Below are 27,763 nucleotides of genomic sequence, written 5' to 3'. Positions count from 1 at the left end.
GGAGGAACGGAGGCCGTTCGGTTTATTTGTTTGTATTCTGGGCTTGCCTCAAACCCAATAAATAGCTAAGGGTGACCTGAACTTCCGATTCTCCAGTGCTAGGATCACAGGGCATGTGCAGGAATGTGCCACCATGACCATACATGCAGTGCTGGGAATCCGACTCAAGCTTGTGCAAGCAAGGCAAGCCTCGTGCCACCAACTGAGTTACATCGGCAACCCTGGGGGCCAACTCTCACCCACAAGTAGAGCTGGTGGTAGTGACCATAAGCGGATGGCAGAGTGAACACCGCAGGCAGAAAGACGCTTAAGGAGGATCCCTACTCAGTGGACACCAGAGATCTGCCAACGTTTTGGGGTAAGGAAAGCGATGAGAGCGGCCCGGTCCAGCCTAGTGGGGTCGCACTTTAGAAGACGTCTAGAGTTTTCCAGCCTCCTTTTGGTTAGGATGAGGATCCAGACCCCAGCAGCTCCTCAGGTGGATGAGCCAGCATCCTGGCTCCACTCCAGGACCTCTGCGCGCCTCGCCCCGCCCCTCGGGCTCCTTTAAGAGGCGGGTCTTGGCCGCCAGCCCCGGGGCCTCGGCCAAAGACTGGGACTTTACTCCAGCGGCTGCGGCGAGCGGCAAACGAGCCGGAGCTTCATCAGCAGCCGCAGGCGCCGCGCCCCGAAGCTGAGCCACGATGAGCGGCAGAGTCGGTGACCTGAGCCCCAAACAGGAGGAGGCACTGGCCAAGGTGAGCCTGCTCTTGGCCTGTCTGTGGCCCTCGCTCCTGGCGGAAAAGCGGCTGCGAGGGACGGTCCTCGCCGGCGGGCGGGCGACTGGTCGCCCCCCGCTTGATTAGTGCCCAGCGGACCGCTTCTCCTTCAGGGTGAGGAGCTCGGGAAGTTTGGTCATCGCGATCTCCAGCACGAGCAGCCCCGGAGGTGCCCCCTTGGGAAGAAGCGGTTGCTTGGAAGCCCTGGAGGCAGCTGAGGGCACAAAGGGAACATTCATCCTCCGGGCTGGCAAGGACTGGTAGCAGGGCCGTGGGACAGGGGCAGGGCCCCAGGTTTCCTCCCATTTCCGGAAGGTTTTCCTCTTGCGGGGCAGTGGCATATGGAAGGGTCCCAAACAGCTCCTTGGCAAACTCCCCAAAGCTCTTGCGAGGCACCAAGTCACTGTGCGACCTTGGACCAAGCCCTGTCCTGTGTGCTCTTCGATGAAATTAGAGGAGTTGGCTGTTGGGCACCTCTTATGTGTGAAGTCTCAGATGCCGGGGAATCACTTGGTTGGGATCCTTTCGGAGAGAAGAGCTCTCCTCACTCTGGCAACCCAGACTCTTGCCTGACAAGGGACTTAGTGATGCCGCTCGCAAGGAAGGACATGACCAGCTTTTGCCCTGGCACCTGGGCAGAGAGGGACTTATCTACTCCGTTCAAGTTCAGGAGCTGGCCCTTCTGCCCAGAAGACTTTATCACCTCAGTGGCACGGGATCAGAATTGATGGGGCCCAGCCCATGTTCCCAGCTGTGCAGTTTCTTACTTACTCCAGAGTGTGGCAGCAGATGTGGCTGCTGTGTGGGGCTTTTCTCCCATGCCAAGTTTGCTGCTGACCTGCAGACTAAGTCTGTTGGACATAGGTTTGGTGGGGATTAAGCCAGGGGCTCGGTGAGGTCCTTGGTGAAGGGTGGACTCCCGCTTGTTGTTTAGATGACCATTGTCCTAACTCTGAGAGCTGTTTTTGGGGGATGGGAGGGTCTGACTAGACCTAGTTGACCTAAGGCAAAGGGCAGAGGTGGACAGTCCCCATTGGTCCACTCTGGATGTGTCCCACAGGTCAGTAACCAGATAAAGGTCTCTGCTGAGGCAGGAGGCTTGGGGAGGTTGCTTGTTTAACACTGGATAGTGAGAGGCTGGAGACAGGGGTGGCTGTCCTGGGTTACTGTCCCCTCACTTGATGGCTTTCTTACTGCGGTTCCCTTTTGTGGCTACCCTGCAGGAGCTGTCTGCTCCATCTTGGTTGTCCATGCCCCCTCCCTCGGCTGCTTTTATAGTTTTACAAACTGGCTCCACTACCATTTTTTGAATGAAGTCATTTGAGACTACCGACTCCCCCCACCCCCCATTCCATTACCAAGGCGGCAGGAAGGCTGCGGTGGAAAGAACCCGGGGTCTGGACTCACATCTGTATCAACCTCTAGTCTTCCATCTCTCCATCTGTAAAATGGGGATAGCGATACCTCTAGGGGCTCTGGGTGAGATGTAAGACACAGTGTCAACATTAGTGCTGTGCATGTGCTGGGTGCTTAGTATATAGACAGCATTCCCCGTGGCATGACCAGAGTGCCTACTATCTGTCACTGTTGACTGGGCACACACCCACTTGCCCACCAGATTAGCATGGAGATACGCTCATAAGTGAGGCAGGGCAGTGTCCCCTTCCCTTTCTGTGCCTTCCTCTCTTACCGGGCTCCCCTTGCAACACAGCCCATGACCTTACTCAGCCAGTGTCTACACTCGTTGTAAAGGAGGGCTCTGGCAAAGCCCCTGATGGAGGGGCCCCCTGGGCAGAGGGAGACTGGGGACCTCGGACTTACGCAGCTTGTCTCTCCCTTTAGTTCCGAGAGAATGTCCAGGATGTGCTGCCCGCCCTGCCCAATCCAGATGACTACTTTCTCCTTCGATGGCTCCGAGGTGAGGGAAGAGGGGCCGGGCCACAGGTGTGTTCTGGACAGTAGAAGGATGTCCTCTGGAATCCCTGGCAGGCCGAGACGGCTGGCAATCCCCCCAGGCCCCAGCCCCTCTACAGGACAGAGACATGCAAGCTCAGGGGAAGGGACTTGGTGGGTGAGCTGCAGGCAGGAAGCATACCGCTGGCTCTGGGCTGTCAGCATCCTTTTCCTTTACTAAGTCTCCTCTGCAGACCGAAGGAAAGCCAAGGCCCAGAAGGGCCCTGGTGTGTGGAAAGTTGGAGGCAGAGCTGAGATTAGAACCAGGGGTCCAGATCCTGTCAGCTTGAATGAAGGGGGCTGCGCATGGGGACTGAGGAGGACACCCCTCCCCCTCCACAGACCAGGGTCTTGAGTTCCAGTTCCAGCCGTGTGCCAGTTTGGCTGTGACACCTGGGCCAAGGTCACAGAGATCTCTAGGCTCCTCCTCTGAGAAGTGGCTTAGACGGGGTGCCTAGCCTTTTTTGTAAGACATGGCATGACAAGGACCGCCCGCGGAATGGCGGGAGACTGCTGCGGCGTCAGGATCAGACTCGGCCCCCACCCCTTGTACCTTGTGTCCTCTTCCCTCTCCTATCCCCTTATTCAAGGCAAGTACCACCTTCCGGGCTCTACTGACACACTTTCATCTTTCTTTGTAGAAACATCATTGCCAGACATAAAGATGAGAAAATTCTCCTGAGTTTGGCTAGCAGACTTCCAGTTTTTAGGTAGATTTCTGTTATAAATGTGAGAGTGCAAGGCCTGCCCTGTGGCACATCCACACATCTCTGGGCCCCGGAAGACTTGCGATAGACAAAAAGATGTGATTTTTGTTTCCAGAAATTTAATAAAGCTGGCATATTCTGAAGGTCTGCTAGCGACACCCCAGGCTAGGTGTACCCCGGAGAGTGATGTTCACACGGGCCTCTGGAGAGTCATCTGCCTGCCCGTTCCCCACCACCTATATGATCTGGCCCCTTTCCCAGTCCACCTAGAGAGGGTGGAGGGGTGGTGCGGGGGCGGCAGTGAAGTCAGTCTATGCTGGAGGAAATTTTGGCCTAGCATTTGCTGAAAGGGTAAGGCTAGAAGAAGGTGGGTGTAAAGAGTGGGAAGATAGTAGCCTTCTTAAAGGGCCAGCTCCAAGATGATCTACCATGGAGCTGCTGGTAGGAGGCAGAGAAGTGTGTGTGTGTGTGTGTGTGTGTGTGTGTGTGTATGTGTGTGTGTGTGTGTGAGAGAGAGAGAAAGAGAGAGAGAGAGGGGGGGGAGAATTGAACAGCTCTGCAGCTCAGGCCAGTGTGGGGGTCTTAGCAGCTGTTTCCTAGACACTAAACATATTGTTATCCTGGGATGGCACGAACCCTTTGTAGAAGGCCTGATAGTTTAGCCAGGGCCTATGCCTGGTACTAGCCATATCCTTGTAGGATGGTCATTTCCATTTTCCAGATAAGAAAACTTGTTTGGGGCAGGGGACTCACCTGAAGGTGCAAAGACAATGGCACACAGGATCGGTCGATCGACCGCCCAGCACCCTTTCCGACAAGCTGCTGCTCCTTCGCAGCGGGCTGCTTGCTCCTCCAGGCAAGCATTGCTTCCTAATCGTTCTTGAGCTGCTGAGGATTGAACCCAGGGTCTGACGCACACCAGGCAAGCATTTTTATCTCTGAGTTACACTCTGGTTTCAAAGTCTGCTTCGTAGAGCAGAGGAAGCTTCCCCTCTGTAGTGTACTCGCGTCTCATGTCCTCTGGGCAGCAGCTCTGGCTTACTCAGACCCCATTTCGAATTTGAATCGAGGCTTTTGTTGCCTTTAAAAAAACAAAAGAAAAAAAAAGCCCCTCTTTTTTTATCCCCACCCCCACCCCGACCTCTTTGAGTCTAAAGGAGACCTTGGCAGTGGAATGGGAGACAGCATGGCATAGCTGAGTCTGCAGCTTACAGGGCCATGGGATGGGCAGACCTGGCTGCTCCTGGGCCCCGCCGAAACCTGACTTTCAGGTGCTTGTGAGCAGGGTGGAAGGGGCCTAGAAAGAGCAGACTCAGTAGGCACTGTGAGAAGACCCTGAGTGTTGGCAGATGATCGTCAACTGGAGAAGTTCACCAGATAAGGACGAGTACTGCTCACTACTACTGGGTCCCTGCTTTCTAGGAAGATAAGAGCTCTCCTCTCTAGAGGGAGTCCTTTCTGTGAGAAACTCCTTTTCATGGTCTATCTCCTCTGTTACAAAGAGGCATGCGGTTTCGGCTTCTTAAGCGGTATACATGGTCAGGCACACACAGCATCTCGTCCGAGATAAAACACACAAGGTGGAGGAGCGGAGATACAGACCCACGTTACACTTGTCCAAAAGCCACCCTGGCTGCTGCTGGCACAGGAAGGGTGGCAGTGAGGAGATTCCAAAGCCCCGCTTGCCAGAGTGGCCGCTCAGACCGCCAGAAAGGGTCTGGGACATGTGGTGGCGGTGGCCTGGCCAGCCCTTTCTAGTTTTCTCTTGTATTTAAAAAGTACTTTAAGATGTGTAGTATGTGTGGGGGGAGCGGGGAGCAAGGGCAGTAAGAGAGAGATTGGGGGTGGAGAGTGCGTGCCGCGGTGCACACGTGGAGGGGCATGGAAAACTCTGTGTAGTTACCTTCTGTTACAGGAATTCTGGGGAGCAAACTCAAGTTGTCGGGTTGCTGGGCTTGCACAGTATGATCCTCTATCCTTTGACCCATCTTACTGGCCTTGCCCATCTTCCTGTTTCTCTCTCTCTCTCTCTCTCTCTCTCTTCCTCTCTCTCTCTCTCTCTCTCTCCTCCATCCCTCCCTCCTTCCCTCTCTCTTTCTTTCTTTTCTTTCTTCCTCTCTTTCTTCCTAAGACAGTGTTTCAATACGTAGCATGAGTAAACCTGAACTTCCTATGTCGCCCTGGCTGACTTCAAACTTGAGACCCTGCTGTCTCAGCCCACCAAGGCCCCACACCCAGGTTTGGTCAGACCTTTAGACATACCGTCCTGACTCAGATAGAGGACGGGACTTCAAGGATGCAGTCAGGGAGTCTGCGCCCGTGCCCGGAGAGCAATGGTGATGGGATCGGTGACAGCCCAAAGGGCAGCCTGCATGTCGGGATTCCAGAGCTATCAGCAGATCTAGACGCCAATTAAATCCATGGAGGATGTGCAGCCAGGAGGGACAGTTCATAGGTCAGAGGCCACGTGGCTGAGAGTTTCAGAAACTCTCTGAATGGATGGAATGAGGGGCACTGTGGTGAAGAGATGGGAGCTGTGTCCAAGGCCCTGCCTCTCTATGGAGGGGGTGGAGGTTTAGCCGGTGCACAGGTGTGAAGGATTTGGGGTTTTAGTTGACTCTAAGCTCCACTTGAATGAAAGGCATGACTGCTGCCAAGAGAATTCTGAGGGTTTATTGGAGAAGGGACAACAACACCTGGGCTCAGCTCAGGAGGCTCTCCTGAGAGGGCCCGGACCAGGGGGAACAACATCCAAAGGGAAGCCATTAGGATGGTCATGACACTGAGTGTGAGAAAAGAAGGCTCCAAGGACAGGCTGCACCATGGGGGGAAGCCCCCGGAGGAGAGCGCAGAATGCATGTTTTGGGAGGGCTGTGAGATGATGGGGGAGACAGCCCTGTCTCTGGAGAAGAGGGCAGCATACAACTGACCCGGTACACATGCAACTGGTTATCAGGAGTGGCCTCAGGGACAGTGAAATCTTGGGTTCAGATTTGAGGACAACTTGTAGTGGGCCCAGGTGAACTGACTCAAGAATCCGTTATGCTCCTTTAAGGGCATTTAGAGACATGTCAGGATCAGCTGGAGGCATACGGACTCCTCTCCCTTTTCAGGATGTTTGGCCAACTCTGGCCCCAGATTCTGGGGCAGCTGTGTTCATCTTTGAACTGTGGATCAATTTCTCAGGGCTTGATGTTATACTTTGGCAGAGATAAATTTTGTCCTCGCAGGGTATGGCCAATTGATAAAAGGATCCAGGGTTCACTTTCTCTGAGATAAGACCCTTTACCTGGTTATCTTCCTGGATACTCTGACCCCACGGTTACCAGGCTACCCAGTCCCAACTGCCTTGCACTTGACCTGTCTATCCCACAAACTCAGGGCTGTACCGTTCTGCAAGCCCTTGGTGAAGGCTCTGAGCCAAAGCTGACAGTTGGTTGGGGGAACCCACAAGGGGACTTGGCCCCAGCCTGGGAAAAACGGGTCCTTAAGACATGCAGTCTGATGCCCACCCCTGACCATGCTTCTGTTACAGCCCGAAGCTTTGACCTGCAGAAGTCCGAGGCCATGCTCCGGAAGGTGAGCATCTACTGATACTAGTTCCTCCTATCCGACTCACATCTTGCCTGGACTTCTCCTGCCTACCCATCACCCACCCCATCATAGATTTTGGTTTGTGTGACCCAGCTGTTAGCCAACGATTGTTGCTTTATCCCCGAGGGCCAAAGTGCATTTCCTTCCCTGGAATTATCAGGCTTTCCTACTTCCAGACCAGCCAACCATGATAATCTCAGCATGATAATCTTGCTGAGATATCTGAAGAAACTGAGGCCTCCTTTTCTACTCCTGTTCAGGTCCTTCTAGGGGTCACCTGTGCTAGGTGGTCAGCTTGTACTGACCTAGTCCTTCCTATTCAAGATCCCACCCCCACCGCATACCTTACACTTCCTAATTCTCCCACCTTGTGCTTCCTAAATCTGTGTATTTGCAGCATGTGGAATTCCGGAAGCAAAAGGACATTGACAAAATCATCAGCTGGCAGCCACCAGAGGTGAGGACAAATTGTCCCACTCCATTCCTGTGTAAGGGATGCTTCTAAGACTCACAGTCCATATCATGGTCTTCTGGGTTGGGAGCCTCAGATGACAGGCTGACAATGCCAAAGGAGTCCCTATAGTTGCAAAATAGGTATCTTTTGGCATCCAAGGGAGAGAGGTAGAGGGAGAGACTATTTAACCTAGGAAAGGCGTGGATGTTCTGGGCCTGCCCACCAGGTGTTTTTACTATGTCTTTGGCCAGGTGATCCAACAGTATCTGTCAGGTGGCAGGTGTGGCTACGACCTGGACGGCTGCCCTGTCTGGTACGACATCATTGGCCCTCTGGATGCCAAGGGTCTGCTGTTCTCCGCCTCCAAGCAGGACCTGCTCAGGACCAAGATGAGAGACTGTGAGCTGCTTCTGCAGGAATGTATCCAGCAGACCACAAAGGTGGGTGGCCTGTCTGCCACTGAGAGTGACCAGATCACGGCGGTGGCATTCAAGGAGAGGCAGGGTATGACACACAGGTGGAGGCACAGCCTCAGGGTTTGCATTTCATAGACCTGAAATCTCAGGGTTTTATATGAACACGGTGTCACCAATCCATCGTTCTTCTCTTCTCTCTCTTGTTTCTTCTCTCCCTTCATTTCTTTGCCTGAAGACTGAACCCAGGGCCTTGGGCATGTTAGGCAAGTGTTCTACTCCATCACTGAACTACATCTCCATATTGTTATACTTTTGCTAAGTAAAACTTAAAACACCCATCCGTTATTGCCACGATGAATTCCCACAAAGTATAGGAACGGTGTACAGGAAGGATCTGGGAATAAAAGGCATCTTTTAGGCATCTGAAGATGCTTGGCTTACTAAAACCTCACTAGGGTGAGGGCTGGAGCCCAGCTGGTACAGAGCTCACAGCACACCCAGGGCTTCCCCACCCACTACGGCAAAAACCACCCTGCACTGCAGCAAGTGGGGTGGAACACACCTGCAATCCCACAACTCATGAGTCTGAGGCAAGAGGAATTTGGTTTTGAAGCTAGCCTGGTCTATATAGGGAGACCCTAGACACAAGCAAAAGAAAAGCAAAAACTATACATTATTATAGCTGGAGATGTCACTCAGGGACAGGCCGCTGGCCTCACACAGGCAGGGGCCTAGGTTTAATTCTCAGCACAACAACCCCAGAAAGACAAAGGAAACCATCGCACTACATTGTTGGAGAACGTCATTCGTTTCTGTGAGGACCAGTGAGATCTTGTTTTGGATTAGCTACCTTTGGGCAAGTATGGGGGTGGGGGTACTCCTGACACAGATGAACCCAGAACCCCTGCGCCTTCAAGTGTACTTTCAAGAGATAGGGGCCACATTTCCCTTGCTAAGACAGAGACTGAAGAGAGGGTTCAGCTGGTAAACAGACTTGCCAGTGAGCCTGAGAACCTATGGAGTGGAAGAGGAGAGACAGCTTCCCCGAATTGTCTTCTGAGCTGCACACTGTAGCATGGATACACAGACACAGAGACACAGGCATGCACGCGCGCGCGCACACACACACACACACACACACACACACACACACGTGCACACACACAAATGTAATTTTTTAAAAAGAAAGGAAGGACTGAGGACCAAGATGGAGGTGTTCCTCACCTTTCCCCCTACCTCCCGTCCCCACCCAGCAGCTGCAGATGTGTTAAAGTATGGGAGCCTCTCAGCACTATTATTTGAAGAGGCTCACAAAAAGCTGATTCAGTACAGAACCCCTGAGAGGCTGGGCACGCAAAAGGGGTTCAACTTGTTGCTTCCTTAGAGCTTAGGCAGGGTGGAACATCTGTGCCTGAGAAAGAGGTCTAGGAGCTGCATGGGTGCTACCCAGGGAGCATACAGTAATTGACAAGACAGCAGAGGCCCCCAGGAGGACCAGAAGGACAGAGGGGACCTCAGACATGATCTTGATCCACCCAGTCATTTGCTAGATGAGAACAGTTTGTCTAGGTCAGTATTCCTCCCTAGGCGTTATCTACATGTGAAAATCCTCAGGCCCAGCCCCCAGCCACTGCTTGTTCTGTATATACCTGAGCAATTAGCATTGGCCCCGAATTAGTCCTCCAGCAGGGTGGAGTGATGGCTTCCTGTCTGTCTGTTCCCTGTAGCTAGGGAAGAAGATAGAGACCATCACCATGATTTATGACTGTGAGGGACTCGGCCTCAAGCACCTCTGGAAACCTGCAGTGGAGGCCTATGGAGAGGTGAGAGGCAGGGTTTGGGGGCAGGAGGGACTGCTCAGCTAGGCTAACTCAGAGGGTTGGGGGTGCTGTGGCCTGCAGGCCTGAGCTACTGAAACTAGACCAATTCTGTCCCCTAGTTTCTCACCATGTTTGAAGAAAATTATCCTGAAACACTGAAGCGTCTGTTTGTTGTTAAAGGTAAGTTGTGAAGTTCTGGTGATGAAGTCACATGGGAACAAGAGACTGAACCATTACCTGGGGGCAGGCTGGGTGAACGCGGAGCCAAAGGAGGGGCCTGAGAAGTTGACATTGACCCTAACCTGTCCAGATGCTTTACAGTTCCCAGGGCTTTTGAGCCACCAGGCCCAGTAGGACTCAGGCTGGTGTTGCCATAGGAGGAGGCTTGCTGGTCACAACCCTTGTACAGATTGGGAGCTAGACCTCAAATATACCTGGCTGAGGCTCACGCTTTGCAGCCCCGTGGGCAGAGGTGGGTGGTAGATGGCACAGTCAGAGACCGAGTTAACTCTTGCTCTCTGCTTCCCGTGGTCTTTCTTGTCTCTCTTCCAGCCCCGAAGCTCTTTCCTGTGGCCTATAACCTCATCAAGCCCTTCCTGAGTGAGGACACTCGGAAGAAGATCATGGTTCTGGGAGGTAAGTGGCCCGAACCCTACAAAGGCGTGTGAATCGAGCTGGTCTGGCTTTAGAGGTATGGCCACAGCCTCTGGGGCTGTCTTGTGCTTTAGGAGTAGTTGGGACAAAGGGGCAAGTGGAGTCAATCTGTGCCTTCTTGGCTTGTTTGTTTGTTTGTTTGTTTGTTTTTCTTGCCTCAAGTTTATTTGTAAAAACAGCATAGGACATTGGTCATCAGCAAACAGTGTGTGGTAGGTGTGTCACAGCAGTCCATCTGTCTTTGCACTGGCAGGAGCCTTTTCTATGGGGCCTTCACAGGGGCCTGGGCATCTTTGGGAGCCTTAGCTAGAGCTGTGGCCTCTGCCTTGGTTTGAACCTTGGGCTTTGGTTGGCAGAGCCTGTGCCCCTTGGCCATGTAGCTTCGAATCTGCTTCCCAAGCTTGGGGTGAGCGAGGAAAGCCAGGCGGCTGAGTTTGCGGCTGGGGCCCTTTGGCATCTTGGGCTTGATGGCCCGGGGCTTCACAAGGGCCTTGATGGCCTCTGTGCGTACACACACTGCCTTTGCACTATTGGCCCGCATCTTCTTCTGCCTTTCTTGTTGTGCTTCTTGGCAAGGCGCATGTTCCTCAAGAACTTGGGGTCGACCCCCTTAAGAGATCGGTGTCTTTGTGACCGGGGTTTCTTTTTTCTTTCTTTCTTTTCAATTTTTTAAATTGAATATAATCTTCATTAATATTGCAAATGCTAAAACCTTTCTCAATTTATCTCCTCCCGCAAAACCCCCAACCCCTCCTCCCACCCCCTGCCTCCACATATATGCCCCTCTACCCGACCCACTCCCACCTCTCCCCTCAATTTCCCTTTGTTGGGGCATCTATTGAATCTTCACCAGACCAAGGACCACTCCTCCCACTGATGCTAGACAAGGCATTCCTTTGCCACATTTTTGGCTGGAACCTTGTGTACCCCTTGGTTGATGGTTTAGTCCCTGGGAGTCCTGGGGCATCTGGGTGGCCAACATTGTTGTTCTTTTCATGGGGCTGTAAACCCTTTCAGCTCCTCCAGACTACCCTCCAACTCCTCCATTGGGGACCTTATGCCCAGTCCAATGGTTGGCTGCTAGCATCTGCCTCTGTATTGTAAGGCTCTGGCAGGGCCCCTCCAGAAACAACCCTGACATGTTCCTTTTGGTGTGCACTTCTTGTCAACCATAATAGTGTCTGGGTTTGGTGACTGTTTACAGGATGGATTCCCCAGGTAGGGCAGTCTCTGCTCCATACTTTGCCTTCTTTATTGCTCCTGTGAGTATTTGTGCCCAGGGTTTCTTGGTGCCATTTCTGTACCATTTATGGGACTGGTTGTGTGTGGTGTGGTTCTTGGATTTGGCTGTGTCTGAGTGGTAACCAGTGGCTCCCGCAGGGCCTGGTTGTATAAGGACATTTTTCTCACACACTTTAGAAGCAAGCCCTGGGCTCACCATGCTGTCAGAGAGGAATGGGATTCCAGTGCTTATCCTTAAGGGGCTTAAGTTAGGGGAGAGAGGACTGCAGAGAAAAGGCTATGGAACAAACCAGAAGGCACTAGAAAGAGCATCAAGAGGGTGCCCTGGAGATCATTTTGGGACAGGTAACTTTTCTGTGCCAGATCCAGGCTTCCAGGATTATTAAGACAGAGTCCCTTGGCTAGCTCTCAGGGAAGAGAGCTACAGCGTGCTCCTCAGCATGATGTAATGATACATGGAAGAAAGAGGAACCCACAGTACAGTCACACTGAGGCGCGACACCCATCCCGCCACAGTTGAGATGAGAGCCATGTCCGCCCAAGCTCGCACAGCACCGTGAGTGAGCTGGCCACAGGAAACTAAGCAGAAAGAGGAACACCAAGGAAAGACTACCAGGCAGGGTGCAGCAAGAGGTGAGGCTGGAGAGGAGCTGGCGCCAGGCCACATGGATACCAGGACACCATGTTGAGAGGGTAGAGCGTGACTCTTTAGGCCCCGAGAACCAGAGACGTGCTTGGCAGAGAGCACCACTGTCAGACTTTCAACCGGCATGTACTTACCAACGAGGCCGTGAAAGCCAGATGCTGGTTAGCATGCCATGCTATTGCCCATGTAAGAGATGGTGTAAACTGAGGCAGCAGCTTCAGGGAAAAGGGAAGAAAGATTGGCTGGACTTACACCTTACCTGGGAAGCAAAACATCAGAACTCAATGGGCTGCACGGAATGAATGGATAGTAGCAAACAGCTCTCGGGATGATTGTGGGCACACTGGGGCTGACCACGTGAGTGAGACCTACTTATGCTGAGGATGCAGGCGTCTGAAGTGAACTTCATGGAGTTTCTAAGTTCAAGGGCAGGCAGAGTAAGCAGAACCCACTGGGAAGGGTGGGGAGTCATTAGTGACAGTGACGGATAACAGGGATTGGATGTGCAGAGAAGTGGAGAGAACGTGTGACCCCCTCCCCGACCAACCTGGAAGACACACAGGAACCAGGCCCCCTGGCAGCAGGGAGTGGATTGATGGGCCATGAAGGTGGGCTGAGACAGAATCTGGAGCTGAGCTGGCAGTGGTAACAGAGATTCGGGAGGTGTCAGCAAGGCTGCCTTTAAATAACGCTCTGCAAGTGGCTGTTGTGGATTGCTTCTTGACCTTTGGTCAAGTGAGAGTGGCAACTTGTGGCTGGGAAGGTGGTGAGAAGCTCCAGTTTGGGTCTTTCTAGGCTGTGTTCTAAGTTCAAGGCCAGCTTCACAGTGGGACCCAGTTTCACAGTGGGGCCCTGTCTCAAAACAACAGTGTGGGCTGGGTTGGCTCCACAGGTAAACATATGCTTGTTACCCAAGGCTTGATACCCATGACCTGAGTTTGATGCCAGATCCCACAGTGGAAGGAGAGAAACAACTCCCAAAGGTTGTCCTTTGGTTGCATATATGCACCATCCCCAACACACCACACACACACACACACACACACACACACACACACTCACTGCACAGGCATATGACAGCAAGAGAATTTTTTAAAAGAACAAAAATGCATTTATGACATTCCAGGACTAGGGAGGTAGAAGCAGGTTGAAATTACATAGTGAATTCAAGGCCAGCCTTGGTTACAGAGACCCTGTTTCAAACAAAAGGACGTTAGGACTTAGGCACCAGAGTCCTAGCTTTGGCTGTGGCCGATGTTTCCTAGAGATGGGAAGGCCTCTTCTTCAACCCAGCTCTCCTGCTCAGCTTGGAGAAGATAAAACGTCAGAGCAATAGGTTTTTATGGTTTCTGGTTTTACTGCTGCTACCACCCACCAAGTGTGTGAGGCGGTTTGGTTCCCTGGCAGCAGAGCTACGTAGGAGGTTCAGTCTGTTCTCCTACCCACACTTAAAATTCTTTCAACCAAATGTGCCTTGGGCACATTGGGAAGAAACGAGATCCCCACAGAGGAGACATAAAAGTTACTTCAGGGTGGTCACTGGAGTTTAGTCATGCCAATGAAATCACCCCAAGGCCACAGATACCTGAGGGTGGGCAGACACAGGATGGTCAGGGTTCCAGTCATCTTGTGCAGAGGATACTTGACTATCCTGGCCTGGAACTGCTGACTTATGGTCAGCTGATAGTCTATATAGTTCAAGTAGAACTATAAGTATTATAGTAAACTATAAGAACTATGGCATTAAGGTATCGTGCCAGGCTAGTATTTCTTGGGAGAATGGCTCTCAGCCTTGAGAGTTAACTCGAGAGTTAATAATTACTCTAATCAGTTAGAAAAATGACAGAAAGCAGCCAATCAGCCCAAAACAAGAACATGAGTGAAGTGGGCAGGGTGCAGACAAGGCCATTTAAGGGGTCATTCTGCAGTGAGGTACTTCCTCAGTACCGAGTCATGACACGGCCCAGTGAAGTGAGAGAAGATGGGAGATCAGTATCACAGGGCGAGAACCCGTGGATTCAAGATTTCTGGTCCTTCCTTGTGCTCCTCTGCACGGAATACAGTCCCCGCCTGTGCCCCCATTTGGCTTTTATTTTAATGGTAGTATCCTTTCCTGGGAGAGGTAATGTACTAATTTACAAAGCCCTCTCACATATCCTCAATTCATTCTGCCGCCTTCACAATCCTGCACGGCAGGCAGCTGAGAATGAAGCAGGTTCCTGAGGTTGTTGAGCCGGCCAGTCGTGGTCAGTCACCATGATGACAGCAGCCCCTGGTTTCTGAATCCTGAAGGAGGCGGGGTTGTTTTCTGGGTAGTGGCCTGACTCCATGAGCATATGTCACATGCTCAGGAAGTGCTCCCCCTACCACCACCCCCCACCCCCGCAGACACTGTCTTACTATGGAGCCAAGGCTGCTCTCAAACTAATGGTTCTCTTGCCTGCAACTGTGCCCCATGCCCAGCATATGATATTCCCTTTTAGGGTAGGACCCACCCTTCCTGCCTCTGCAGGGCTGACCCCGAGGTATGAAGTGATGCCTAGTGATACCTTTCTGTCCTTCTCTCTTCTGCAGCAAACTGGAAGGAGGTTTTACTTAAACATATCAGCCCTGACCAGCTGCCTGTGGAGTACGGAGGCACCATGACCGACCCTGATGGGAACCCCAAGTGTAAATCCAAGGTATGGGGCCACCAGCTGGATGTCAATGGGGGGGACCTTAGCTCAGATGTGCACCCCAGCTCACCCTGTGCTCTGCTTCTAGATCAACTATGGGGGAGACATCCCCAAGCAGTATTACGTGCGAGACCAGGTGAAGCAGCAGTATGAGCACACCGTGCAGATCTCCCGAGGTTCCTCCCACCAAGTGGAGTATGAGATCCTTTTCCCTGGCTGTGTCCTCAGGTAGGACTGGGTGCTCCGAGGGTCCTGAGCTTTTGTAAATGCCAGTGGGTAGGCTGGGGTGGAAGAAACCAGTTGCCATAGACACACATACACACACAGGTGGGTGTCCTCTGCAGGTGGCAGTTTATGTCGGAGGGATCAGACGTGGGTTTTGGGATTTTCCTGAAGACCAAGATGGGGGAACGGCAGCGGGCAGGGGAGATGACGGAGGTGCTGCCTAACCAGAGATACAATTCCCACATGGTCCCTGAGGATGGGACCCTCACCTGCAGTGAGCCAGGCATCTGTAAGTATCTGGGTCTTGGCAACACTTGAAGGGCATTATCTTTCTGCTTATGACGTACACCTTCCTCAGTGGACTGGTCACCTCACAGTGTTAGAGCAGGAAGGGGCACTCTCTGGGGTCACCTGTCATGGCACAGATCAGTAGAATTGGAAAGGTGCAGTGACTTGCTTAAGGGGGCCCAGGTAGCTAACAGCTGACTGGGGCTCTCCCCTGATGTTCCCGAGCAGAGGTGAATCACTGTAACAGGTGAGTACAGGGGTTCAGAACATCTACCTTTGGGAGCTGGGCATGGTGGGGCACACCTGTGATGCCAGCACTTAGGAGGCTAAGACAGGATTGCAAGTTGAAGCCAGCCTGAGGTACACAAGCTTTGTCCAAGGCTGACTAGGTCCGAGGGAGCAGCCAGACAGTTAGAAGCAGGAGATGCAAAACTGTGTGGGCGGATGGAATCTCCACAGGGCACAGCATGCCAAAAATGGCCAGCCTTGAACTCTGAGCACCACTCACCTCCAGTTTGACCAAAAAACAGGTTCAGGACACAAGAAGGCAGCTCACATATGACAGAAGCCCTCAGAGAAGGTCATTTGGTATTGGCTTAAATCCCCTCAACCCAGAAGTTATAGTCCTGAAATGTGTCCAACAGAAACCTTTACAAATACATAAAGCTAGAGGGACCAAGAAGTTCCTAGCAGCTGATAAAGCCAGAGGCGCAGCACATGGCCACAAGGAGGTCCATCTATTACAACAATGCACCATGGAGCCATTAAAGAGGACACACTGACACCTAAGATGTTAATTCACATTAAGCAGGCAAATGTGAACTGCTGCATGTGTGGTACATGGTCACTGAGGTTGAGGGGAAAGGGTATATACAGAAGGGAACTCTGGGAAACTACACTAACTTAGGACGCTTACAGAGAGCTTTCTCCTCCTCTGTTTCTATATTCTACAGTGTTATGTAGTATGGTATGGTATTAACTAGTGTATACTAGTGTACTAATTAGTATGGTATGGTATAGTATAGTAATAGTATAGTATAGTATAGTATAGTATAGTATAGTATAGTATAGTATAGTATTAGTATAGCAGTATAGAAAGAACAAATGTATGGCAGCTACACACTAGCCAGGCAGATTTCTAGTTTCCTTTCCAACAGAGCTAAGGGATGGAAAAGTGACAAACCAGGGTTTGCACTCGGATCTGAGTGGACTTGCCTGCTACCTATGTGTGTAGACTTGGGCAAATGACTCAGCCTTCCTAAGTCTGTTTCCTGATTGCTGCAACTGGGATCTTACAGAGATGCCAGCTCACATGTGATAAGATCTGTGAGGCTATGGGCGTGATGCCAGCGATGGCATCACACAGCTCAGCACCTGTGCCCATCAGTGTTATTATTACTAGGGTAACTGGAGAGCAGGACCATCCCAGAGACTATGGGGAAGATGGGAGACGCCCTGGCTCGGTTGCTAAGGCAGCACCACAGGGGTGTCTGCACCAGCCCTGCAGAGACCCTTCTATCCAGAAGCTGCAGTTCTGGTGCTCCTTACCTTCTGGTCCACTGTGTACAATCCGGCTCTCTGAGGAGTGGGATCACCCTTTTTAGAGAGCAGCCATGTCTCAGGAGAATGCATGCACAAGAACAAGGCTTAGCACAGGCTAGACATTGTCATCCACAAAGGAGAAAGTTCATTATACATTCGAGGTTGATGTTTCTTTAAAAGATGAGGAAGCTGGAGGCTAGAGAGACCACTTGGCAGATAAGAGCTCTTCCAGAGGTCCTGAATTCAGTTCCCAGCGCCCACATGGTGGCTCCTAGCCATCTGTAATGGGATCCGATGCCCTCTTCTAATGTGCATGAGGACAGACTCATATATTAAAATAAATACATTTTTAAGAGATGAAGAAGCTATGGTATAGATAAGAGATGTTCTGTCTCACATTATGTTGCTAATGTAGACACTGAGATGATATTAGGCTTCTAGTCACAGACTGTCCAAGAAACAATTAAGACATTCTTGATGTGACAAGAGTCTCAGATTAAGGAAGTACTTCCACAAAGCCATGGAGATGATGGAGGGCTTCAACTCAGTTGCTTCGCTCTCATATCTGAAGGATAAACAGCTTTTCAATACAACCAGGATGGAACTGCAAATCCTCAATTTATTTAATTCCTTCTTGGATCTGTTCCCTACACGAACACTTACCTGCCCAGGATCTGCTTATCTGCTGGAGGAGCAGAGTCAGGCCACAGCATTAAGTCCCCTTCCCAGATGGAAAGGCAGTGAGGTAGGAGAGGTAGGATCTGGTGTCATCTGGAGGCGGGGTTGTTGAGACCATGGATTAGTTAAAGCTTACCTCTGGGAGAGCCTTGCTTCTGAGGGCCAGATAACCCCTGCAAAGTGGAATGTTGTCACCCCACAGAGAATGGGTGTCGGCTTTCTGGTATGACCACCACCCTCCTGGGCTTCTCTGGCCATGTTCAGTGTATTAAACATTTGGATGGCTTTCACCTTTTCTTCCCAATCAATCACCTACTGTGTAGAATGCTCAACTAAGGCTGGAAAGAGTGAAGAAAAATCTGGGCTTTGAGCTGGAGGGTATAGTGTGGTTAGGAAGCTCTCAAACGCTGTAGGAAGGGGCTGGACAGCACCAGGGGAAGAGGCCAGCTAGGCACCAGTGCCTGCTTGCTGAGAACCTCTGGCTTTGCCACTGACTCTTCTGGAGTGTTCAGAACCAAGTACCATTAAAGAACGAACTTCATTTTCCTTCACCATAATATGAGAGGAGTGGGCTAGAGCAGATTTCCTTCTGGGGTCCACGGACTCCCCAGAGAAGTGGTTCTGAATCTAAGAACCAACATGTATTTCCCTCTTATAGTAGTGTCTATTGTCCCCATTACTATTCTGAAATGAAACTCACAGATGATGTAACATACCTGCACACAGCTTTAGAATCAATACTCTATCTGGAATATAAGGAAGCCAGTGTGAGTATAATAAGTATGAAGCAGCAGGAATTCAACCCAGAGCTCCCTGCATGCTAGGCAAGTGCTCTAACCCAAACCTTTGGCCCCAGATCTGTAATTTATACATTTTCCACTACCTATGTGGGAGGGCAAGAGGATACTTTTTGTCCTGCTTCCCTAAAGAACAGCATCTTTCCCTTTGAGAAGCTGCCCCTGATAACCAAAGGGGCTAATTACCCAACACTCGTTGAGAAGCCCTAGACCTGAAGGCCTCTAGGCCCTCCATGAGCCTGTGAGTACATGACTCGTGTCACACTGAGACCTTCAGATGCTGGAGTGGCAGTGACGCCCCTTCCTCTGTGCCTGCTCTAAGGCGCTTCCTTGTGTTGGAGGGCAGCTAGTTTGCTGAGCAATGCATCTCAATGCTGGTTTAAGGAGCTCAAAGCTGCCAAGGCTGTCCTCAGGACCCAGAGAAGGGAGTGCCGCATCTGCAGGGCCTCTGGTAGACACGAGGAAATAGGAGTAGGTAGGTGCTGTGCCGACTGCCCCGGCCTCACGCAGTTTATCCAGGGAAAGTCCCTGAGAGAGCCAGAGAGCGACACAGGAGGGAGGCCCTGCTGCTTTTGTTCTTGTGCCTAGCTGTCTTGAAGGGGCGCTTGAGAGAAATGGAACAAGCCTGCAAAGAAACAGGCCGAGAGTAAAAGCGAGCCTGTTCAGTTGCCAAGGCTTAGGAGCTGTCCCTGCCAACTGAGTCCACCCTCTTCCCAGAGGAAACCACGGCTAATGGCCTTCCCACCTGCCAGCCTACCAAAGGGTGTCTGTCCCTTTAGAGACACATTTCCATAACAGGCCTGGCAAGTGCTTGCACAGACACATTTACCACAGGACGGGAGCAAACCTTCCCTTCCAGCAGCGTTATCCCGAGTGCTAGTATCAGAGAGCCTCTAAGTGTAGACAAGCAAAAAGGCCAAAAAGAGTTTTGTTCTTAATACATAAATTAACAAAAATGTTACAAATTGTTCTGCATGTATCTTACTTGGCCTCTGCCTGTATCTTAAACCTTCCTCCCAACACCCTTTCCTTTGTCCAAGTAGCCAGTCTGGACTCAGACAGTGTATAGAGTCCAGGCTGGCCTTGAACTTGGGATCCTTGCCTTCCCGTGTTGGGATTACAGGTGTACCATCATGCCAGGATAAGCTCTTTCTTTTTATGTCAGAAAAGTGTTCCACTACACAGATTGCAGCACAGGTTCCTCGGGCAACTTTCCTTCCATGAGCAGCCCATCCTTTTGTCATTATGGGCGGGCACGCAGGGAGCATCCCCTGGCCGCATTAATCTCCCCAGAGGGTAAGCACCTGGTTCACACAGTCTGCAGAGAAGCAGATGGCTTGGGGTTCCCAGGGTCCAAACGAGGCAGTACTATGGTCAGGAATGCAACCCAGAGGGAAAGCCCAACCCCACCACTGCTCGCTCACAGTGTGACCTAAAACCCTTCGAGCTGAGCTAAAGTCGGACTCTTGCTGACTTCAGAATGGCAGTGAGGAAGAATATGATCACACGTGTAGACTTCAAACCCATGCTTTCACACAGACGGGCTCCTCACGAGCACTGTAGCTGCCAACATTCTTCTGCCTGTATAGCGAAGCCATGGCTTTGGCCTTGGGGACCTTTCCCTTCCAAGCTGTCACAGATGAGAGTCTCTGTCCCTCGCTCGTCTCACTAGGCTTCTTCTGTATCACATGGTTTTCCGCTTTCCGAACACACTCAGCGAGACTTGCGTTCCAGAAGACCAAGGACTATTACGCCACTCTGGCCTCCATCTCCTACCACACACCACCTCGCTCAGTCAGTACAAAGCAGTCCCACTCACCAGCCTTCACCTTTGGCGGGAACTGCCTGATTGCTTGGTTTTTCTGCTCCCTCAGATGTCCTGCGGTTTGACAACACTTACAGCTTCATCCATGCCAAGAAGGTCAGTTTCACTGTGGAGGTCCTGCTTCCAGACAAAGCAGCAGAAGAGAAGATGAATCAGCAGGGGGCAGGCACCCCCAAATAACATCTCCCCCTGCAGCAGGCCTGGCCCCTCAACGTCTTCCTTGTCAGTTTCTTTATAGTCATTTACCTACAACCGATTAGCCCAAAGAAACTGGGCTGGAGGGAAGACTTCAGACTGGACAGGGCTCCTGTTCAGAATCAGAAGAGGATATAGCTAGAGGGGTCCTTGTCATCAGAATACTAAGGGGTCTCCAGAGACCGACTGTAATGGTGTCTGCCCTGTAGGCCTTGTCAACTCCACCTGCCCAGGGACAGCTGAGACAGGGAGGGGAAGGGTACCCAGGATGTTGGCAGAGAAGAACTTAGGGAGAAGTGAAGAGATTAGGATGTCATTCTCAGGGAAGCCAGCTGCTGGGGAGAAACTTGCTCCTAAATGAACATGGACACACCCTCCATGATTGTAATGACGGGTGCAAGGAGGCAGGCTGCTGGATGTCGTGGGTATCTTGCAGCTCTTTGAAACTTTTTGTCATGATCCTTGAATATCTCGTCTTCCTCACCCCTCCCTAGTCCCACTCTCAGGAGTGGCCTAAGTCTGCACTGGAAGGCTAACAGAGGGCCTCTCTCTCCTCTTGAGAACCTCACTAACTCCTGGGCTCCACTGGCTGCCTGTTTAATTGCTAATGGTTGCCAGTACCCCAGAGCTGTGTGGGACTTTGGTACCAGGCCACTGTCCTCCGGTGACAGAAACCTACCACAAGCACAAGGGTAATTAATTTCAGGGATCATAGATAGGAAAGGGCGAAGGCGGCTGTGGGTGGGCTCCAAGCCTCTCACTAAGTAAACCTCCACTTGAGCAACCCTACGCAAAAATGCCAAGTGGGACTGAAACAGCACTGAGTGCACTTCCCAGTCTAGTCTCCCACAGTGCCTGAGAACCAGTCTACTGACAAGAGCAAGGGCTTGGCACACCCTTCTCTGTGGAGGCGTGGAATGGCAGCAGTGGCTTCGCAGGTAGCCAAGGTGGGTGGTTTCCCGGGAAGGTGGCCATAGGCTGGGCAAGCATCTGAGCAGGGGAAGGGGGGGAGGGAGGGGGGCAGGCACAGGTGACCTTGTAATAGCAGCTCTTGACCCCATACAACTTGCGAGCCAGGTTATGGGCTGCCCAGAATTCGGGAAGGAAGCCCCAGGCCCTTGCGGGGGGTCCCCCTTTTCCTCGGAATAAGGCCTCAGCCCAGCCTGCGGAGGGAGCTCTGGGCAGGTGCAGGGCTAGCAACCAGAGAGGGCCGAGGCTACCCAGGATTTAGTCACATATCTCAGGAGCATATCCTGGCCTTGGTTTACAATGCTGTTAGGTACATTAACCAATGAATAAAGTAATCAATTTTCAAAGCAAAGAGCAGAATTCATTGCCCATCGCCGGCTTCCGAACTTTCTTACACTAGACCCAAACTTCTCGGATGCCAAGCGGCAGGCTAAAATCACACACACCACACAGACACGCGCGCGTTCTGTTTCTTTCCTAAAAATCACAGACAGACAGACACACACACACACAATCACACACACCACACAGACACGCGCGCGTTCTGTTTCTTTCCTAAAAATCACAGACAGACAGACACACACACACACACCACACACACACACACACACACACACACACACACACACAGGCGTTCTATTTATTTCCTCTCGCGATACACGAACAAGCACGCACACGGAGACAGAGGCGTTCCGTTCCTCTCCTATCGCGACAACGTTCTACGAGGTCCTAACAAGTCACCTTCCGATTGGTTCAGCCGGTGAGTGTTGTCCGCCATCTTTGTTCATGGCACTCGGATGCTCCCGAGAGCCTTCACGGTGAGGGCGGAGGCCCCGCCCCATTCGGTGGTTCAAGACGTGTTGGGTGGTTCTTCCGCGCTGACCGGCGCGGCGGGCGTGAACTGCGTCTGCAACGGGTACTAAATGGGAGGGAGGCCGAGGATTAGCATCACGTGGCTTTAGGGACCGTCTCCTAATTCCGCGCCAGCCTACCGGTGTTTAGGTCCTGAAGGCGGATCTACCTTCCCCATCCGCGCCGGGCCCTGTCCCCGCCGACCCACAAGTTTCAAGAGGACACAGGCTGAAAACGGCGGCTTTCGTAGGGAATCGGTATACACCTCCCGGATCTAAAGAATCTAAAAGAATTGTGCAGAAACTCTGTTCTTATCTAGTTGGGAATTTTTGTACTGTGTAGCCCCGGCCAGGCCTGAAACTCCGTGTGTAGACAGGCTGGTCTCGATCGCACATACTACCCGTTTCTGCCTCCTAAATTCTGAGATTAAAGCATGCAACACCATGCCTGGCTTATAAAAAGACTTAAGACCATATTTATTTGTTTTTATCTGCATGCCTCTATGGGCGAATGTATAAGTGTGTGTGTGTGTGTGCTGTGTGCGCGCGTGGTTTTGGGGCGCGGGGTGCCGCCTGTGGAAGCCGAAGTGTCAGATTCCCTTGAGGTGTAGTTACAGGTACTGTGAGATACCTGTGCAGATGCTGGGAATGGAACTCGGGTCCTCTGGGAGAGTTGTAAGCGCTCGTAACCACTGAGCCATCTCTCCAGTCTCATCCACTTTGTTTTACAGACGTACGCTCTGGGACTGGGGGAGGAAGTGGCTCACATCTACTAAGCGGCCCAAGTAGGATTTGTCTCCAGGGGACATAGCATTGCCCCTCTGAAATCCCAGAGGATTCAGAGCGCTTTCCCCTCTTGTACTAACTCCCCAACTCCCTTCTTCTTAATGAGTCAAGAGAGTGACTGCCCTTTCTGTCTCTATTTCCCTACTATAAAATAGGACCCAACGCTAGTGCCAGAGCTTAAGAAAGCAAACCCGAGTCTCCGGAATAGATGATGACGGATATAATTAATTAGTCCTGTGGCTGTGTAAGGCAGTGAACGCTGGCATGCCTCCCAGTTACACACGGACCGAGGCTCAGAGAAATACACCTATCCTAGAAGCCGCACACCTAAGGAGATACCATCCTCCGATTGGAACTCTGACCTATTTAACTCCAAAAACTAATCATGTCTGGGAGAGTTTTTGCATTAACTGCTCAGAGAAAACACGACCATCTGTCTGCAAATCCCAAGCCTAGGGAGAGGGGCTTGGGCGTATAAGGCAATTTTCAGACACTCCCTGCAGTGGCGATAGCCCGACCTGTCCTTCAGCCTCGGACTACTGGCGGGTTCTCGCCCGGTGTTAGCCAAGTGCCGGTGGAGACAGGGTTGTGGTGAGACTCTAATCTGCAGTGACTCCAACCTTGCGGAGGACGTCATGTCGGAGCAGCAGCGGCCGGGCGCCGAGCGCGACCTCTACCGGGACACGTGGGTGCGCTACCTGGGTGAGCGTGGGGGTGACAGACGCAGCGACCCCACCACTCCGGAAAAAACACAACACAGTGGTCCTGGGTTGCGGATCTGGAGTCTGAAAAGGGGCCTAGTTATTATTCGGCTCGGGCTGGAGACCGGGCTCAGGAGAAGGCTAGGGACTTGTCCAAGGTCACACAACCCTGTGGGTTCAGCTCTGTCCACGCGGCTCTTCCGGAGGCACAGACCGAGTGCGTGGGTTGCCCTCTGCCTTGACCGTGGTACACTGGCCCCGGGGTCAGAAGATCTGGACTCCTAGAGCAGCCTACCTTCCCCTGGCTTTTCCTAAGTGTCAGTTTTCTCTTCTGTAAAAAGGGCTGAAGGCGAGGGACTCTTGTCGGGTGCTGATTGTAAGAGCGGGCTGAGGTAAGGCCTTGAAAGACCTTGCACTTGGTTGGTACGCATCAGTGGAGCCCACACTCAGTTATTCGCTGGCCTCCCTGGTGCAGATCCCCAGAACCACGGCTGGGGACTTTGATCAGTGAGCCATGAACTTCATTGATGGTGTCAGTCCACGGGCCTAGAAACCAAAAGGTAAAGTCACTTGACTGAGGTCACCTGCCGCCCTGTATGTAGTTTAGCAGGTTAGGGTTAGAAGGAGTGCTCTGTGTAGCGCCCCCTTGTGGAACAGGCCGGAGAATTAACTGCCTTTTCCCTCCAGGCTACGCCAATGAGGTGGGGGAGGCTTTCCGCTCCCTGGTTCCTACAGCGGTGGTGTGGCTGAGCTACGGCGTGTCCAGCTCCTATGTCCTGGCCGATGCCATAGACAAAGGCAAGAAGGCAGGAGAGGTGCCAAGCCCTGAAGCAGGCCGCAGCACCAGAGTGGCCCTGGCTATGGTAGACACCTTTGTGTGGCAGTCTCTGGCCTCTGTGGTCATCCCCGGCTTCACCATCAACCGTCTGTGTGCCGCCTCTCTCTATGTCTTGGGCACTATGACCCGCTGGCCCCCGACTGTCCGCAAGTGGACCACCACTACGCTCGGGCTGCTGGCCATCCCTGTCATCATCCACCCCATTGACAGGTAGGTGCCGTTCTGGTCTCAGCGACCAGTCAGGTAGAGTTAGGCTGGGCGAGCTGTGGGCGAGCTGTGGGTGCAAAGCCGGGGCAGCTGAGGCAGGGTCGAAGCAGAGAGGCCATCTGTGCTTTTATCCTATGGAGAGGCAGAGCGGCCGAAAAGGAAGCAGAGTGCCTTGTGGGTTCTGGACAAAGGTCATGTAAGTTCCCAGAATGAAAGACCAGGGCTGTGAAATAGGCAGAGGTAGCCAGGAGTGCTGGATTGGAGGGAGCTGAGAGCAACATGAATCAAACCCAGTTTGCTAGGTAAATACAAAATAAAAGTCTTGGGATGTTTTCCTCACGGCTGGACCCAGGCATCGGAGCGATGCTGCCACGCAGCGTCCTTCAGCTTCTCTCTCCATCCTGTCCTTGTGGGTTTCACCCTCCTGCCATGTCCCAGTGACTCATGGTGTCCTGTCCCTCCCAACATCTCCCGGCCCATCAAAACGTCTCCATAACGATAGCGGAGATCCCAAGGAAGATTCTCATTGGCTCATTCAGATGAGGGGCCCATGTCCGAGCCATCATCCTTTTGATTAGCCAATCCTGTGTCATGTGCTCGCTCTTAGCACTAGAGGTAGACCAGGCTGGAGAGAATGCTCAGCGGTTAAGAGCACTGACTGCTCTTCCAGAGGTCCCGAGTTCAGTTCTCAGCAATGACATGGTGGTTCACAGCCATCTGTAACGGGATCCGATGCCCTCTTCTTGCATGCAGGTGTACATGCACATACAACATGTATGTACATAAAAAATACAGAATTTTGTTTTGTTTTGTTTGAGATAGGATTCTCTGTATAGCCCTGGTTGTCCTGGAACTCACTCTGTGGACCAGACTGGCCTCGAACTCAGAAATCTGTCTGCCTCTGCCTTCCAAGTGCTGAAATTAAAGGTGTGTGCCACTACTGCCCAGCTACAGAAATAAAATTTTAAAAAAATCTAAGAGAGAGAGAGAGAGAGAGAGAGAGAGAGTCCCACTGGTGGCAGGAGTAGGGGGTAGAGGAGCATAACTTACCCTGAGCCTCACAGTGAGTCCTTTACCCACTGTACCTCAGTTTCTCCAGCCGTAGAAAGGAAAGGAAGATGGTTGTTATCTTTGGGGGAGGGGTGTAAGCATGGCTTCTTTAAGGGAGGAGAATAATAAAATGGGTCTGACGCGGTTGCTGTTACCCTGTATGGAGGAGTCTTTCCCCCAGCCCGTGTGAGTCCTGCGCTCCCTCACCCCTGTCTGCCTGCTCACCAGGCCTTCTCTCTCTGTAGGTCAGTGGACTTCCTCCTGGACTCTAGCCTGCGCAAGCTCTACCCGTCAGTGGGGAAGCCCAGCAGCCCCTGACCCTTCCTGTGCCTTGCCCGGGATTGGCCCACTCACATCAAAGAACGTGGATATGTGGCTGTTTGGGGTCCATGGTGCTGCCATCTGGGTGGGTTCGAATTGATGGGGCTTAGAGCAGAAGGCCTTGAGGAGTGGTGGGCAGTGAGTCCCAGGTGGGACCCAACCCCGTCTGTATTAGTAGCCATGGTTGTGCTGAGTGGGAACGGACTCTGGTTGGCCTGTCTTTTGAAACCTTTTTTTTTTAAAGTATTTATGTGTATAAGTGTTTTACTTGCATGTATGTATGTGCAGCACCCTTAGAGGTTAAAAGAGGTGATGAGAACCCCCTGAAACTGGAGTTAGGGATGGTTGTGAGCCACCATGTGGGTGGGTGCTGAGACTGAATCTGGTTCCTCTGTAAGAGCGGCCAGTGTGCTCTAACCACTAAAGTACCTCGTAGCCTCCGGGCCAGTCTTTGGATGGAAAAGTTATATCCTCCCATGGAGGAGAAGGATGTTCGGGCCGGAGAGGGTGGGAAATACTCTTGAGATCACGTGACAAGTGAGGACCAGGCTTCCAGCTATTCTAAGTCACTTTGTGGTAATGTGGCTGAGTGATTTAGGGAAAGATACAGAGGCTACAGCATTTGGGACACTCAGGACAGAGTCTCTGGCCAGCCCATCCCTGCTGCAGGAGCTGCTGGGGCCTGGTTGAGAGGCAGGACAATCACAACCCAAGTGCTAGCCTAATAAAACTTTCAAACATGGCCTCTTCTTTTCTTCCTTTCTTCCTGAGGATAAGCAGGGTTGTGACCACAGCATGGTGTTTTTTCTGGAACTGGTAAACTGAGGGAGAAGTGGGCTGGCTTCCTGGCTCTGCAGGAAGGCCTGTGGGGAGAACAAGGGAGGGGTGTGTCCAAACCTGTTCAAGAACAATATCAGATCCAAGGAAAAGGAAAGGGGGAGGGGAAGGAGTCAGAAATGAAGATTCAGGTGGAGAGAAATGGGAACAGAAAGAGTAAGCTTAGCTGGGTGAGACTGTGCCCCGAGGTCACCGGTCCCTTAATTCCATTTCATGTCCTTGAACATAGGGTTTAGCTCAGTTCCACTTCCTGGTGCCCCTTTACTCTTTGAATGATACATTTTTTTTTTATGTCCCCTTTCTAAGCTTGCTACACTTGATCAAATTGCTCTTATAGAGGGTAAACCAGAGGATAAAATCTATGCTGGGCCTTTTTGAGACTTCCTTTGTCAATGCAATTAATGTGAATCTCTTCACCTTAGTCCCAAGCAGACTCTTCAGACAGGGTCAAAGAGCAGCCACATTCCTCACCAAAACATCCTAAGAATGATCTCCAGGTAACATACTAAAACTCCTCTTCTTTGAAACCTCTAGAGCCAGGCCCCTATGTTCAAATCACCCTCAGCACCAATGTCTTTCATATTCCTACTAGGATGGCCCACTGAGCCCCACCTAAAGCATTCCGGTGCTTCCCAAATCCAAAGTTTCCAAATTCACATTCCTCCGAATAAAAACATCGTCAGGCCTATCACAGCAAAACCCCAGTCCCTGGTACCAACTTCTGTCTTAGTTAC

At 51.8% G+C, this 27,763-nt stretch overlaps 2 protein-coding genes across 2 annotated transcripts; both read left to right on the top strand.

The window, feature by feature from the left end:
- Positions 1 to 567: 567 nt before the first annotated feature.
- On the top strand, positions 568 to 21,790 carry Sec14l2 (SEC14 like lipid binding 2). Its single transcript, XM_052198593.1, has 12 exons — positions 568 to 737; positions 2,601 to 2,676; positions 6,954 to 6,997; positions 7,410 to 7,469; positions 7,718 to 7,906; positions 9,610 to 9,705; positions 9,822 to 9,882; positions 10,255 to 10,338; positions 14,819 to 14,925; positions 15,008 to 15,147; positions 15,264 to 15,433; positions 20,324 to 21,790. The coding sequence occupies exons 1-12, from the start codon at positions 684 to 686 to the stop codon at positions 20,452 to 20,454; spliced, it is 1,212 nt and encodes a 403-aa protein (XP_052054553.1). The 5' UTR covers positions 568 to 683; the 3' UTR covers positions 20,455 to 21,790.
- A 428-nt stretch (positions 21,791 to 22,218) lies between these two features.
- Positions 22,219 to 26,934, top strand: Mtfp1 (mitochondrial fission process 1). Its single transcript, XM_052199232.1, has 4 exons — positions 22,219 to 22,547; positions 23,231 to 23,777; positions 24,464 to 24,824; positions 26,117 to 26,934. The coding sequence occupies exons 2-4, from the start codon at positions 23,711 to 23,713 to the stop codon at positions 26,187 to 26,189; spliced, it is 501 nt and encodes a 166-aa protein (XP_052055192.1). The 5' UTR covers positions 22,219 to 22,547; positions 23,231 to 23,710; the 3' UTR covers positions 26,190 to 26,934.
- The last annotated feature ends 829 nt before the right edge of the window (positions 26,935 to 27,763 follow it).

Source organism: Apodemus sylvaticus, chromosome 11, assembly GCF_947179515.1.
Source record: "Apodemus sylvaticus chromosome 11, mApoSyl1.1, whole genome shotgun sequence".
Classification (NCBI taxonomy): domain Eukaryota; kingdom Metazoa; phylum Chordata; class Mammalia; order Rodentia; family Muridae; genus Apodemus; species Apodemus sylvaticus.
This window is presented reverse-complemented; position numbering and strand designations above follow the sequence as displayed.

Excerpts from the sequence above, each read along its gene's own strand:
- Mtfp1 (XM_052199232.1), top strand. The coding sequence starts at position 23,711 with ATGTCGGAGCAGCAGCGGCCGGGCGCCGAGCGCGACCTCTACCGGGAC. Across the intron at positions 23,778-24,463 it reads CACGTGGGTGCGCTACCTGG|GCTACGCCAATGAGGTGGGG; the intron begins GTGAGCGTGGGG and ends TTTTCCCTCCAG. Across the intron at positions 24,825-26,116 it reads ATCATCCACCCCATTGACAG|GTCAGTGGACTTCCTCCTGG; the intron begins GTAGGTGCCGTT and ends CTCTCTCTGTAG.
- Sec14l2 (XM_052198593.1), top strand. The coding sequence starts at position 684 with ATGAGCGGCAGAGTCGGTGACCTGAGCCCCAAACAGGAGGAGGCACTG. Across the intron at positions 7,907-9,609 it reads GTATCCAGCAGACCACAAAG|CTAGGGAAGAAGATAGAGAC; the intron begins GTGGGTGGCCTG and ends TGTTCCCTGTAG. Across the intron at positions 15,148-15,263 it reads TTCCCTGGCTGTGTCCTCAG|GTGGCAGTTTATGTCGGAGG; the intron begins GTAGGACTGGGT and ends TGTCCTCTGCAG.